This window comes from Crocuta crocuta, unplaced genomic scaffold, assembly GCF_008692635.1.
Source record: "Crocuta crocuta isolate KB4526 unplaced genomic scaffold, BGI_CrCroc_1.0 scaffold317, whole genome shotgun sequence".
Taxonomy (NCBI): Eukaryota; Metazoa; Chordata; class Mammalia; order Carnivora; family Hyaenidae; genus Crocuta; species Crocuta crocuta.
In genome coordinates this window covers 2,111,132-2,126,629 of record NW_027530984.1, presented here as the reverse complement: position 1 = coordinate 2,126,629, position 15,498 = coordinate 2,111,132, and the positions used below count along the sequence as shown (strand labels likewise).

General features: G+C 33.3%; 1 protein-coding gene across 1 annotated transcript in view; it reads left to right on the top strand.

Moving 5' to 3' along the window:
* The first annotated feature begins 3,763 nt into the window (after positions 1 to 3,763).
* PTPRQ (protein tyrosine phosphatase receptor type Q) overlaps positions 3,764 to 15,498 on the top strand; it is a 188,623-nt gene continuing 176,888 nt past the window's right edge. Inside the window, exons 1-7 of the mRNA XM_077770183.1 lie at positions 3,764 to 3,817; positions 4,153 to 4,264; positions 4,929 to 5,155; positions 8,229 to 8,298; positions 11,216 to 11,415; positions 12,825 to 13,074; positions 14,586 to 14,714. Of these exons, the coding sequence (XP_077626309.1) occupies positions 3,764 to 3,817; positions 4,153 to 4,264; positions 4,929 to 5,155; positions 8,229 to 8,298; positions 11,216 to 11,415; positions 12,825 to 13,074; positions 14,586 to 14,714 (1,042 nt within the window). The remainder of the gene's footprint in view (positions 3,818 to 4,152; positions 4,265 to 4,928; positions 5,156 to 8,228; positions 8,299 to 11,215; positions 11,416 to 12,824; positions 13,075 to 14,585; positions 14,715 to 15,498) is intronic.

The following is a 15,498-nucleotide window of genomic DNA, read 5'->3' as shown; positions in this document are numbered from 1 at the left end:
CCTGGAGCCTGTTTCAAATTTTGTGTCTCCCTCTCTCTCTGACCCTCCCCTGCTCACGTTGTCTCTCTCTCTCTCTGTCTCTCTCTGTCTCTCTGTCTCTCTCAGAAATAAATAAAACATTAAAAAAATTTTTTTAAAAAGCTGTAGTGTCCAGTATGTAGTGATTAGCAATATATGACTGTTGAACTTTAAGGTATGCTAGTACGGTTAAACATCCTTTTTTTTATTATTATTTTTTTTAATGTTTTATTTATTTCTGAGAGAGACAGAGAGACAGAGAGAGACAGAGAGAGAGAGACACCGTGAGCAGGGGAGGGTCAGAGAGAGAGGGAGTCACAGGCTGAAACAGGCTCCAGGCTCTGAGCTGGCAGTCAGCACAGAGCCCGACGCGGGGCTCGAACCCACGACCTGCGAGATCATGACCTAAGCGAAAGTCGGACGCTTAACCGACTGAGCCACCCAGGCGCCCCAGTACAAATTTGCTTTAAATGCTGTAAGTGTGAAAGACATAGGATTTCAAAGCCTTAGTATGCAAAACAGGAACTAGCTCATTCATAATTTTATATTGACTATATGTGAAATGATATGTTTGGTGTATTGGGTTAAACAAAATGTATTATTGAATTAATTTTACATATTTCTTTATACCTTTTTAATTTTTTTTGGACAGTGCTCCTTTATAGAATCACAAGACAGTTAGCATATTTAAGTCTCTGAGATATCCTGCAATAATGAAAGCTATTTAACTTAAAAAAGAAGCAATGGGCAAAGTGGTTTAATCACAGAGCATCTATTAAACTCCAAGGATTTAGGGTTCTGAGGATTAACTTGGGAAATTCTGGTCTAAAAACTATGTAACTAAGCCTAGAATTCTGTTTGCTATCCCTAATTAAGTTGAACACAATGTGAATTCTCTTAAAAAATCCAAAGACATCCATCTCACAGTTTGATTTTTATTGGTTAGTAACAGTTAGACTGAGAATATTTTTCCTTCATATTTTCCCACCTCTTGAGAGATTATATTCCATGAGGTATAAATTATATATTTATTATGGTGTTTACTTTCAGTTAATTGACTCTTACAGCTCATATCCAGGAATCTGCGCTCATCTACAATGGCTTAAGCATTGGTCCGTCTCCACTACCTTTTTCTGAGGACAAGTTCCCCCTCTCTCTGTCCAGATTACCACAATATCCTAATTAGCCTCCCATTACCATTTATGCTTCTCTCCAAATCTTATGCCATTCATATACCATTTCAAAGTAATCTTTTAAAATAATAATTTTTAAAAAGTGACATTTTTTCCTCTTAAAATTCTCTAGTTTTCCATTGCCTTTAGGGAGAAAAAAAACCTAACATCTTTATTATGGTCTGCATGATCATTAGACTTCCTCTTTTTTACTTGATGCCAGAAATTCAGGCTGGCTTTTCTCAGTTACACTAAGTTCTGTCCATTTCCAGGGCTTCTATCCAGTCTGTGTTAAAAAGTCTTTACCAAACTGTCATGAAGCTTGCAGGCCTTCCCTCTTGATCAGATTGGCAGATTTCCAGACAAATATATTCTTCCTCTTCTTGGTGAGACATGCTTCATCCTTAGCCAAGAGTCCTTCAGTGTGTAATCTTAAACCACAGTCTAGGAAACTGCATTCTATCTCACCACCACCTGGGTAGGCAGAACTTCACTTCTCCTGTCTTTTTTTTTTTTTTTTTTCCAAAGTTTCATCCCAGGTCTTTTTCTAGTTTCTTGTCTAAAATTTCATGGTTTTACTTACTTTCCAGGATATCCTCAAGGAAATAATATTAGCTCTCATATAAATCAGTAAGCATGAGTATTAATTTCTTGGACTTTTGTCATATTAGACTTTTGTCTATTTTCTCTCAAGTTTGGGAATACAGAGGGCATACAGCTGTGTGCAGAAAGATCCAGGAAAAATGCCAACAGTTATGCATAACAAAGGAATTCTGCTCATACAAACTGGGTATTCCTCTGATCATTTACATTAGGTTTATGATATTTCTAAAGAATTACTACTACAGCTCTACAGAACTACCTACTACAGAACTACACTTCTCCCTACATGGACAATTTGGAGATGATGTCAAAAGAATGTTTGTTGTATCATTAAGAATGTCATGGTAGAAATTAATTGATCAATACCAGGATCAGTTACAAGGGAAGCATTATAAGCATTAAAGCAATGTTTCAAAGAATATAAAGAAAGACTTTTCTATAAGTATCTCTCTCACCTGCCCAAATGTGAGAATTTGATCTGTTGAGGTTGCTATTTTATGCAGTGTGCCCTATCAGTTTTGTTATGACATGTATATTTCATTTTTTATATCCATTTTAAATGATCTCTGATAGGTGGGCTTTAAAATGATAAGTGGAGTTCAGTGATTAATTTCAGACTCCTTTCTTTTGGAAATGGTGTTAGATTGGGTCCGCATCAGGTGTGTTTTCCACATTCTTGACTTCATAATCTCTTTTCCTCCCCCTATATTGTTTGCTGGGAATCTGCGCTAAAGATAAGGCAGTGAAAATCTGACTCATTGGCAGCCAATGAGAATAACTATGCAGAAAACTCCCTGCAAAGAGTTACAGGCGGCATAAACATAACTCTGGAAACCGTGGAAGCAAAGGTAGAAAAATATTATTCAAGTGGGTAGGACAGTTAATACTTACTGTTTAAAAGCTGTCATATTTCACTTCCTATATGGAAACAGCTTTTCCTTTAAGAAAATACCTAGCTAAATATTAATCAGAAATGCTCACTCTTTTTTAAAAAATGGCAAAATTTAGCTACATTTTTTTCCCAATTATCTTCTGCTTGGTAAAATATCTAGATAATTGGATCAATAATTTGGATTTAAATAATTTGCTTTAAATGATTCAAATTTTCAATAGAGCATAAGCTTTAAAAAAACATTGAGGACAACCAACAGATTTTAATAGGTAAGATATATCCCAGACACATAAATTAATATATTATTTCTGGTAATTATACTTAAAAACTAGCTATTATTAAAGATTTATATGCCTAACACCTATATGTGACTAAAGATAATTTAAAGGACTCAGTGCTTTCTAACAATGTGGTTATATTGAAATCTGACAGACTATTGATTTTCATTTTGTCTTTGAATATTTAAGAGAATAACTCTTTTTCAAACTCTTTTTTCAATATCAGAACCAGAAAAACCTGAGAAACTTAAAGCCTTCAATATTTCTGCACATTCCTTTTCTCTGCACTGGAGCCTGCCCTCTGGCCATGTGGAAAGGTTTCATGTGGCTCTTGTCCCTGACAGTGGCTTTGTTACTATCAAAGATCTTGGAGGAGGAGAGTATCAGGTATAGTTTTCATTATTGTACTTGCCGAGCCAACTTGTATTTATATTTGGTCCTAATAGGAAAAGTTCTTTATGAAACTCATACACCATGAAAACTTACTCCTTTGAGAGTTTTTAAAAGCACAAAATGAAGACAAAAACACTGATGCTGAATTGATGAGTGTAAGTTTCAGCATCGGTGCACTGTTACCTTAGCAACGTCTATGTGTTTTTTTCTTCAGTCTTACCCTGAACCTACAGCCAGCCATCCAAGAGTTCATGAATAGTTTAACAAAGAAAGGGCAGAGCTATTGAGTAATCCAGGCTCATTAATTGTGTACTTGCCAGGAGGATCTGTCTTTAAATCATTAATGCAGGCAACATTTCTCTCTAGAGCCATCAATGTGATTCTACTGCCTGAAAAATGTAATAATGATGGATCTTCTTATCATTTTTCTTTTACTTTTTATTGGAACTTCAGGGACACAGGTATTTCAATATACTCCTAAAAACCTGGGTTAAGCAATGGGGTGTAGATGTCTTAGGATTCTTAAGTAGCTGTTTCTTATGACAACAAACTAGATAGATTGAAATACTGATTTAGTTCTTGATAACAGTATATTTTATAAGTTTTTATTGTATGTTATTGGTAAATAGTTCTGTGGTAGAACAAATTTATATTTTAAATAATGGGGAATTTGGAATGTTTTAAACAGTTATGGAGTGAGATGTTTATTTTTGTTGTTGTTGTGATGGATTTTTGTTTTAGCTTTCTTGTTTTCCAGAAAGAGTTTTAAGGCAGTTATTTGTTTTTGGTGTTCTAGGTTGATGTTTCCAATGCTGTTCCTGGCACTAGGTACGATGTGACCATCTCTTCAATTTCTGCTACAACATACAGCTCACCTGTTGGTAGATCAGTGACAACGAATGTAACAAGTGAGTATGTGTTTTCTTTTTTTATGAAGTATTTGCAACTAGCATAAATCTATTGGATGGAAATACATTAGCAATATGCGCATTATATGCATGAAAACAGGTTAGCAATTAGCCTAAAATGGAAACTTAAGAAAATGATCTGTTTGGGACCTGTGCTCTACTGATTCTTTAGCTTTCTTGACTTTCAGAGAGTAACGATAATGATAATTATACTTGTTTGTGAAATAGATCAGAGAGATTGTTAATGGCAATATTTAAATAATACAGAGCCATGAAAATAAACTCACTACACTTGCTCAGAAGAATTACTCAGTTTGTAAAACTGTGTGCCTGTTCTCTTAGTTTTGTGTGTAAGCTTTGCACAAATAAGTTTCTTTTTTAAATGATCTGGCATCAAAAGTGTATTTGGCATGTAGGATGTAGTAGCATTCCATTTTTTACATTCTTATAAAAAAATGTTTTGGGTATCCCCCAAAGCATTTAACCTTTTTTTTTTCTTCTGATAGCAAAGCTCTAGGGAGGATAAACTCATATTTGAGAGGCCATTAGTCTTTGGGAACTTCAAAAGTCCACCTCTGTAAATACTTTCTTCCTTATGATTATGAAAATACAATAATTGTTTGTCTTTTTAACAACACATATAAATATATATTTTTAAAAACAGAACCAGGGCCTCCAGTCTTCTTAGCAGGAGAAAGAGTTGGCTCTGCCGGGATTCTTCTGTCTTGGAATACACCACCTAACCCAAATGGAAGGATCATATCTTACATTGTGAAATATAAGGAAGTTTGTCCGTGGATCCAAACAGCATATACACAAGTTAGAACGAAGCCGGACAGTCTGGAAGTTCTTCTTACTAATCTTAATCCTGGAACAACGTATGAAATTAAGGTAATCTTTTTTTAAATAATTATTTAGTATTAAAATATTTCATTCATTTTAAGACCCCTGGGTGGCTCAATTGTAAGCCACCAACTTCAGCTCAGGTCATGATCTCATGGCTCATGGGTTCGAGCCCTGCATCGGGTTCTGTGCTGACAGCTCAGAGTCTGAAGCTGGCTTCAGATTCTGTCTCCATCTCTCTCTGCCTCCCTCTCCACCCTCCCTCTCTCTCTCTCTCTCTCTCAAATATAAATAAACATTAAAAAAATTTAAATTAAAAAGCTAAATTTCATTGATTTTAAAAGTGAAGGAGATTTTTCCCACCTGGTCAGACTTTGCAGCTGAACATGGCCAAGTAACTAAAGAATGATCATTTGAGTCATGACCTCAGTGCCCATCTGGGCTCTTAAAAGTTGAACAGATGTTGTAAAATTTATTTATTTTAAAAGCAGTTAGCATAGTGAGTTTTTATAAGAATAAATCAAGCTTAAATTAAGAAATTTAGGCTTTATAGGCAAAAATATTGTACCTTTTGAATTAAATTTAAAGTTAGGTTTGTTATTTTTTTCTTAATTTTGCTGGATTTGTGTTTCTGTAAGCAAATTTTGAATAATGGTATGAAATTTTATATTGAGCCAGACAGCACTCATTGTTCTCAGACAACAGTGAATTCAATTCAGTTACATTCAATAAATGGTTCCTAAAAATTTACTGTGGCTGTGGCTTTATAAAAATTTTTAGATCCTTATAATATTTAATATCCAGAATTAAACAACATTTTATTTAGATATTAAGTAAAGAAGGGATGCCTGCATGGCTCAGTTGGTTGAGCATCCAACTTTGGCTCAGGTCATGATCTTACAGTTCATCAGTTTGAGCCCCACTTCGGGCTCTGGGCTGACAGCTCAGAACCTGGAGCCTCCTTCACATTCTGTGTCTCCCTCTTTCTGCCCCTTCCCTGCTCGTTCTCTCTCTCTCTCTCTTCCTCTCTCTAAAAAAGGAATAAACATTTAAAAAATTAAATAAAGAAATTAAATAAAGAAGAACTTATAAAAAGCAATCCTAAATTAGTTAGGCCATATGAAAATGTTTACAATTAGGATATATTTGTGATATTTCCACAGTACAGTAAAGGATACAGATATCTTTTTGACCCTATTTTCAACATAACATAAATATGTTCTTTGAGCTTTGAAGAATATTGAATATAGAGAAAAAATTCATAAAAGCTGTATAAATATGTGAAAAGACATAACTGAGATGGCTTTCTGGATGGTAAGAAATGATGGGAAAGATAACTTGTTTGGGGTGGTGGTTTCCTTATTGAAAGCATGCCTATTTGTGGAATCAAAGCACAGAGTAAGAATGGAAAGCATCCCAAGAGTAGGGATCTCCTGTATGAGAAGAGTTAAAAGGAAACTTACACTGATGCAGAGGTCAAAGTCAAAGATTCGTGATTGTTATTTCATTGCAGAAACATGGGTAAAAAGTAGGAAATTTCTTCTACTGGCATCTGAAAATGGCATAGTACACATAATTTCTATCAACAAGCACATACTCAGATTAGCTTATTTGTTAAAATACACTATTGAAGGTAATAGGTATAGATTAAATTTTAATGTGATATAAGAAGCTATTGCAGACAGAAAGGTAATTTATCTAACCTAGTTCTGCTTATATCTATTTTTATGGAATTTGAACTTTTATTCCTTTGAATTCTCTTATTTCAGGTCTATTGGGAAGCCCTTATTCTTCTTTTCATTCCACACTTTATAAATCATTGTTGTGACCTTTACACTGTTCGAATAAATGTTAACCATTGAAGAATTCCAAAGGGTTTTTGGTGCAGTACACTTGATATACTCAAATATAGGTATCAAATCTATGTGTTCTTGGGGAAATCCTATGAAGTGCTTTACATGTGTTATTTCATTTAGTCCTTGAAACTATTCTGTGTCATAAATATATTGTTATTCCCATTTTAAAGAGAAGGAAAATGGGACCTAGAACAGTACTAAGTAAATTGCCTACAGTTACTCATTTGGTAATTGGTGGAATTCAACGTATTTAAAATTTTTTTTAATTTGATTTATTTTGAGAGGTGGGGCATGACAGAGAGGCAGGGAAAATCCCAAGCAGGCTCCATACTATCAGCGCGGAGCCCTACATGGGGCTTTATCTCAAGAACTATGAGATCATGACCTGAGCTAAAATCAAGAGTTGGACCAGGCACCCCAGGTGAAATTCAATATAAACCAAGGTTTTTAGACTCCAATCAGGCTTTTGTAAGAACATAAAAACCAAGGTTTTCAGACTCCAGTTATGGCATTTGGAAGAACATAAGAGTTTTGATCTCAGTAATGACATTTTCTGTGCCTATTCTAGTCTCTCTGTCTAGACTATCCAAGTCAAAAGAATTTTTCCATCTTTTAATTCAAAATACTTAGTCTCACTGATTAGACTTGTTTTTAAAATTGTTTCTTGAGTATGTATTTGGCTGATCATATTGTAAACTCTTAAGCCAGATACCATGTATATGGTCTGGTATTTGTTACAGAAATACTCATAGTGTCTGGCATAGTGTGAATATAATAAAAAGTGGCTGAGCTTTAGAAATAAGCATGATTTCAATGGAATTCTGGTTCTATCACTATTCCTATGTGACTTGCTCAAGTTACTTGACCTCTCTCAATCAGTTTCCTCATCTATACGATGCTGAAAAGGTATACTGTGGGTAAAATGAGATGTGTAAAATTTCTAGGAAATTTCCTGGTATATAGAAGTTGCCCACAAATAGTATCTGTTATTATTATAGATAACAGAACTAATTGACTACAAAACTAGACTATTAATTTTTCCATTAGAAATTTGAGAAATCTGTTGAATCAAACTATGCTGCAAATATACCCTTAGGGAAAATGAAAATATGGATTAGCTCTGTGTGTGCTTTCTACTTTGAGAATGTTGCAAGAATTAAAGGAAATGTGTCTGTCACTTATCAATAAATCAAAATTTTATTATTTCAGATTCTATCTAATTAGAGAGTAAAATGTTTGAACACAATTCTATTGGTCTATTTTAGGTTGCTGCTGAGAACAGCGCTGGCATTGGAGTGTTTAGTGACCCATTTCTTTTTCAAACTGCAGAAAGTGGTAATTTTCCTAATTCATTTATTCTAAATTAACTTAATTATGAGTTTTTGTCATTTGAAATAAATAGGGATATAAGCCAAATATAGTGTTAAAATCCCTAACATTTTCAACAGTATGGCCATTCAATTACTTTGAGAGTCTTCTTGGATAGTTACTCATTAAATATATATATTATTCTTTCTGATTATAAAAAACTTTTGAATGACATATGAAATAATTTTATCTTGGGAGTCTCATTGTTTCTCATTTGTTGTGAGTTTTTGAGCAAATTGGATAATTACACAATTTCTCTTCTATCTTTCCTCTTTTTTTTGGTAAATGTTAAAGAGGTAAAAATGTAGTGTAAATCTAAATTTAAATATATCAGTATTCTCCAACTCCTTTTTATTACTTATGCTACATAGAACCCAACTTTAAGGAATAATTCTATGAAATGAATAAATTGTAATTATTATTGTTAAATCAGAAGTAATTTCTTTCCCCATGAATAAAAATACTCTTCAGAAGACTATACAGGTTAACTTGTCATACCATACTGAGTTAATATTCCATCCACAAACACCAAAAACTCAGCTTCTTAACTTCCCAAGCAGTATTATTCCAGGTAAACATACAATTTATTTTGGCTTTAAGATAATAGAAATATCTCTTGCACTTCCATTTTCAACTTGATGGAGCCTTAGAAATGCAGGAAATATTTTTAGAAGTCTCTCTACTGGATTTGTGAAGTTTCTTTCTGGCTCAATATATGTAAACTTTGTATAGTGTATGCTTTGGAATGTTGCAGACACTTTGACAATCTAGAAAATTTAGGAATGTCATGAGGACACTATGTCCTCAAAGTGTCGGAGATCACTTATGGGAACGATGAAATGACCTTATAAAACAGAAATTTTTCGTACTTCAGTATCAAATCTTGACTTGGATCAAGATGGATAAATTCACTCTATGAAAATTGAGAAATAATGGGATTTTGGTACGTGAAAGTCTACAAGTAGAAACTGGATTATTTAAAATAGGGAAAGACCTGCCAACTACAGAAAAGAGCCAGGATTATTCTTCAGAAATCATGTAGTCACAAAAGGAAAACACAAGCAGAAAAACTTAATCAAGACAAAAATTTTAAAGCATGTTAATAAAAATGCCATTTTTTCAGTAAGTATTGTTTACCATATTTAACTACTTCCCATCTATTTAATATTTTTGATCACTTTTAAAGTATCTTGAAATCATGCATTTAATGAATGTTTGGTTACCAAATTTCTCTATACTTGAGTAGTTCCTTGTAGCTGTTGATGAGTTTCATTTGAAAATGTTTCAGCTTGTCTGCAATTTGTTTCTTTGTATGTATATACATATCAGGCATAATTATAAACATGTGTATAGTTTACACATATAAGAAATTTTAAAAGGTGATTAGGATGCATTAAGAGAGTAAAACGGTGGTCACCAGGAGATAGGAGTAGAGGAATATGACTGATGTTGTTCAAGGATAAATTTGCCTCAAGTAATAAATAACCCATAGAGATCTCATGCACAATATAATGAATAGTACAATGTGACATTATAATTATGTAATATGCTAGAAGTAGAAGTGTTAAATATCCTTACAACAGCAATCATAATACAATATGGACATGTATAAAATTCACACATTGTATACCTTAAATTCATAGAGTTATTTGTCAAATATATTCAGTTTTTAAAATAATTCATGATGAAAGTTTTAACTCATAATTTTATAGCCTCGTATATTTAACAACCCTTTTCTTTATTATATTTTATCCATCCAAAAGAAATTCAAGTGGTTAATCTTTAGTGTCAGAGAGTTATAGTTTCATTGTCCTTCCTAAGCTGTAATTCCATTGATAAGTTTTCCTTAGAGGAAAATATTTCCATCCATCATTCTGTTCATTATTAGTGATTAATTACCCCTCCAAATTGGTTTATTTTTTTCCATTAAAATGTAGCTGACCTTAAGTTTCCTAGTTTTTATCGTTTAACTCATATCATTTATATACAGCTCTCTTTCCCAGGACCTAATTTCCTTATATAATTTATATGTCTTTTATTTACATTTCATATTCTGGCATTCTTCTTTACAATGTGCATTTAAACTCTGTATCTTAATACTAGACACTGTTATCACTTAGAGTGTTTTATCATGAACTCTTGGTTTTATTTATCTCAATAGTGATTTGTCATGTTTGTTCGATATTCTAAAGGATATTGATTATTTACTCTACATTGTCAGTTTTGCATAACTTACCTTGAAATCAATGGGCATAATTTTACTTCATTCTGGCTTCACATTTGTCTTACACTAGCTAAAATAGCATATATAGCATGTTATTGTAGTTTATCAATATTCCTTAAGAATTATTTCATCATGAATTCTGATGAAAGTTTATTTTGAGGATGTATAAAACTCAAAATACACTAAGTGCAACCAGTTGGGTGGTGTCCATTTTATGTTAGGCACTAGATATTTGCAAACATTCTGGAAAGGTGCGTTTTGGTTTACATGGCTGGATAACTGTTTCAATTTGCTACTTCTTCATTATCTAAGGAAACTGCATAATTCCAGAATTTTTCAGGAGGAGATTCATTATTCAAATTTGTTTGTATATTTACAAATAACTGTTGATTGGATGTTTTTCAGATTTATTTGAAATAGTTCATCAATGGATCTATTGGCCAAATCATCCTAAAGTAAAGCTTATTTTATCTTAAAAACAAATATGTGGGCTCAAAATCCAGGCAATTTCCAAATGCCTTATGCCAAGCAGATTTTTTTTCTAACAAAGTATATTTAATTTTACATAATGTGAGAAATGTAACATCCCAATATGAATGCCATTCTAAGATTTATAACAGTGTTTTTTTCCTTTCTTTCAAATCCTCTCACTTTCCCCAGCTCCAGGAAAAGTGGTGAATCTCACAGTTGAGGCCTTTAACTATTCTGCCGTAAACCTGATTTGGTATTTACCTCGGCAACCAAATGGCAAAATTACCAGCTTCAAAATTAGTGTCAAGCATGCCAGAAGTGGGATAGTAGTGAAAGATGTCTCCATCAGGGTAGAAGACATTTTGACTGGGAAATTGCCAGAATGCAATGTAAGTGTTTTGGAACACTTTCTATGTCTCAAAAATTCTAAGTGAAATTATAACTTGAGGTTTCCAGCTTTCAGAAACTTTTTTTTAAGCCACTGTGCTTATTAGCTGTTTGATTACTTATAATATTACATTATAGTATCAGGTTATACACAGTTGACTGTATTCAAGGTAGAGTAAGAAAAAGGGGTTGAGGATTCGAGAAATATAAAAATCGCACAGGGAGCTCTGGAGAGACTTCGTAAAAGGAACAGCACTTGTTAATGAGTATTGGATTGGCCTTGGAATAACACATGAGATATTGTATGAGGGGGCCATTTTGGGTGGAGGATGTTTTATAAAGACCTGAAAGAGCAAAAGATACAATATCGCTGGAAGAAAGATAATATTTCCATGTGACAAGAGGGGAGTGGAAGGCGGCAAAGTTATGTTTATGGAAATAGATTGCTCTGGTTGTACAAATCTCTGGTGAAGAATTTGTTACTACTCTAGTCATTTATGGGAATTCCATGGGAGTACTGTATCATGCTTTTCTAAAGATAATTTTGGTGTTTTTTGTGGTGTTATTGATAAACAAACAAAAATACTTTTGTTTTAATACTTTAAGTTACAGAAGTCACAAAGCCTTCTTTTTAATTTTTTAAAAATGTTTATTTACTTTGACAATGGAGGGAAGGGGGTGTCAGAGAGAGAGGGATAGAGAGATTCCAAGTAGGCAACACACTGTAAGCAGAGCCCAGGGCGGTGTTCAAACCCACAAATAGCAGGATCATGACCTGAGCCAAAATCAAGAGTCAGATGCTTAACCAACTGAGCCACCCAGTGCTCCTAACATGAATTTTAAAAATTCTTACTAAATGATTTTGCTATAGCATTACCTTTATTCTAAGCCATTTGAAATCCTATTCATAAGAAATGTTAAGGTATAAAGAATACAATTGAAATATTCTGTTCTAAAACTATAGATATAAATGAGTATAATTAAAATCTAGCAAATTTTTCTTTTCTTTTTTTTTTAAATTTTTTTTTAATGTTTTTTTTATTTATTTCTAGGAGAGAGAGAGAGACAGTGTGAGCAGGGGAGGGTCAGAGAGAGAGGGAGTCACAGACTGAAACAGGCTCCAGGCTCTGAGCTGGCAGTCAGCACAGAGCCCGACGCGGGGCTCGAACCCACGAACCGCGAGATCGGGACCTAAGCGAAAGTCGGACGCTTAACCGACTAAGCCACCCAGGCGCCCCTAGCAAATTTTTCTATAACTTGAATAGATAACAGTCTATTAAAATCTTAATGAATCATACATATAAATTTAAGAATAATATTTATGCTATAAAGGAAAAAGAAATGAATTACACCTATCATGTCCACCAAGAGATACCAATTATTTTCCCAATACTATTTATTTATTCACTAGGAGAATAATGAATCTTTTTTATGGAGTACCACCAGCCCTTCTCCAACACTTGGTAGAGTTACACCTCCATCACGTACCACATATTCATCGAGCACGTTGGCAAGGAGTAAAATAAGCTCTGTGTGGAAAGAGCCTATAAGTTTCATTGTGACACATTTGAGACCTTATACAACATATCTTTTTGAAGTTTCTGCTGTTACAACGGAAGCAGGTTATATTGATAGTACCATTGTCAGAACACCAGAATCAGGTATGGTTTCATTTTGTGTGTGTGTATAAAAAAAAAAACAACAGTTAAATTACTTAGAAAATAATCTCTCATTTTTTTCATATAGGTGTTTTTGTTAAAACCTTCCTTCTTATTCAATAACTTTTCCCACCAATAACAGAAAATGGGCATACCATCTGGAACATCTTTAATTTCAGTACTCTTTTATAATATTAACAAAAGCATCTAAAAATAAAAAGGGGATTTGAACCAAAGGATTCTTGAGCTAATAGCCATGATCCTAAGATCAACTTTTATCATTGTGATCTCAGCAATGTTTCATAATCATCTCTGCCCTTTTACATCTCTTGTAATCATCTCTACCCTCCTCTCAGTGATACTGCTATAACCAAATGTGGAAGTAACATCTGTAGTGGCAGAAATATGTGATTCACATTTCAGTATCAGGCAAAAATAGTATATAAAAAATATACCTACTTATATCTCCTTTGCACTGGAGTTTCACTCTGAAAAATGGAGACAGCAATAGAAATTGCCTTTTGGTGGTGGTGTTAGGATTCAATGAATATAATTAGATATTATTACTACTGACTTTGAAAAGTACACTTTTCTATCTATGGGTATTTATATATTTAATTAAGAAGTTATATACATATATATATATGTATGTACATATGTAGTTACTGATATGATCCCATAGTAGACATGTAGTATCAGACATTCAGCTGTGATTGGTAATTTTTGAGGTTACTGGAAATTATTACTGGTAGGGTAATTTCACTAAAGCACAGTATTTTTTTTCTGATGACATAGCTGCCAGCTTTTATCATTTCATGACATGAAGTTTGAATTGTTTCCTTGATTTAAATAATCATCTTTGAATCTTACCATTTCCTCCTTTCATACTTCTTCTTTTTCTACAGCTAAAAACATAATTTCATCAGGATAAAAAACGGTGAAATTTAGTAGACAAGAACTTTGGCTTGAGAAAAATATTTGGAATATTTCATTTCAATCAAAAGAACATAAAATGTAGAAACACATCTATGAAAGACAGACTTTTTAAATGTCATTATTTTTTATATGTTACCAGTGTTACATTACACTCTTTTACTGTAGGTTATAAATTTCCCCTCAGAAACAAATATACATATTGATACAGAAAGTAAAGACCCTTGCCAATAAGATTCTGTAGGTCTAGTTAATTCCCTGATCCTTCTGCCTGTGTCCACCAGAGGGAGAGTACTTTTCAAGGCTGATGCCCAGGCCTGGTTGAACTCAATACTTATATATTAAGTATGTTTCAAGACAATGTAACTGTGCAAGTAACAATATTGGAATGAAACACCCTGTGCAATCTTATACAGCATTTAAACCAAACTAGTTTTTGTTGCAAATAAGTAGTTCATCTAATGAACCCTTTGCTCATGGTGTGATATTTTACTTTCTTTCTGACTTTGTGTTTTCTAGTGTATATTTAATAAAATTCTCATTTTTTTATTTGTTAATTTTTTTCTCTATAACCATTTTAGTGCCTGAAGGACCACCACAAAACTGTGTAACAGGCAACATTACAGGGAAGTCCTTTTCAATTTCATGGGACCCACCAAGTGTAATAACAGGGAAATTTAGTTACAGAGTTGAATTATATGGACCATCAGGTAAGTCTCAATCAGTTTTGTGTTTGCCTTTTGGAGTAAGAATTATATAAAATAATTAGCATTTATTATTAAGGAGTTAGCATTCCCAAACTCCTTAAAAGTATCACACTCTTTTTATAAAATCCTATAATTGAAGCAAATAATAAAAAAAGCAATAAAGATGATGAAGTTCTTTGAAATTTTTGCTTAAAATCACAAATAAGTATACAGATGACAAAACATTGTCCATATTCCATATCTCATGAGGAGAAGATGAAAGAATGAGATAAATCCTAAGTAGAGAATTGTTGGAGCACATACATGTCTTCAAGTGTTTGACTAGGAGGACCTTGACTTACTCTAGTTGCAAATATATTTATGAGGAACAATGGACTTCATTATATTAAATCAGATTTCTTCTTAGAACATGGAATGCATTTCTAATAATTGGAGGTCTCTAAAATTAATATAGTCAACTACTTAATGTAGCAAGTTCTCCATCTTCGTGAATAATCAGGACCTGGAATTCCCCTTGTCAGATATTTTGAGGTGTTAAAATAATGTATTGCTGGAAGTCAATTAAGTAAACTCTAAAATTCTTTCCTAATCTGAGTCCTATGAAAGAAATCAACTTAAAAGAGTAGAGAGTGATTGAGCCATGGAAGTTTAGTAGGAGGCTAGGTACAATTTAGGGCTCCTTTGAGGTGTGGTAGTGATAAAGTGATATCAGTCAGAGTGGATTTGTTTTTTTCCACCTCCCTTCAACAAGAGAAGGGCAAGGGGATTGAAGCCTTATGTAAAGGCA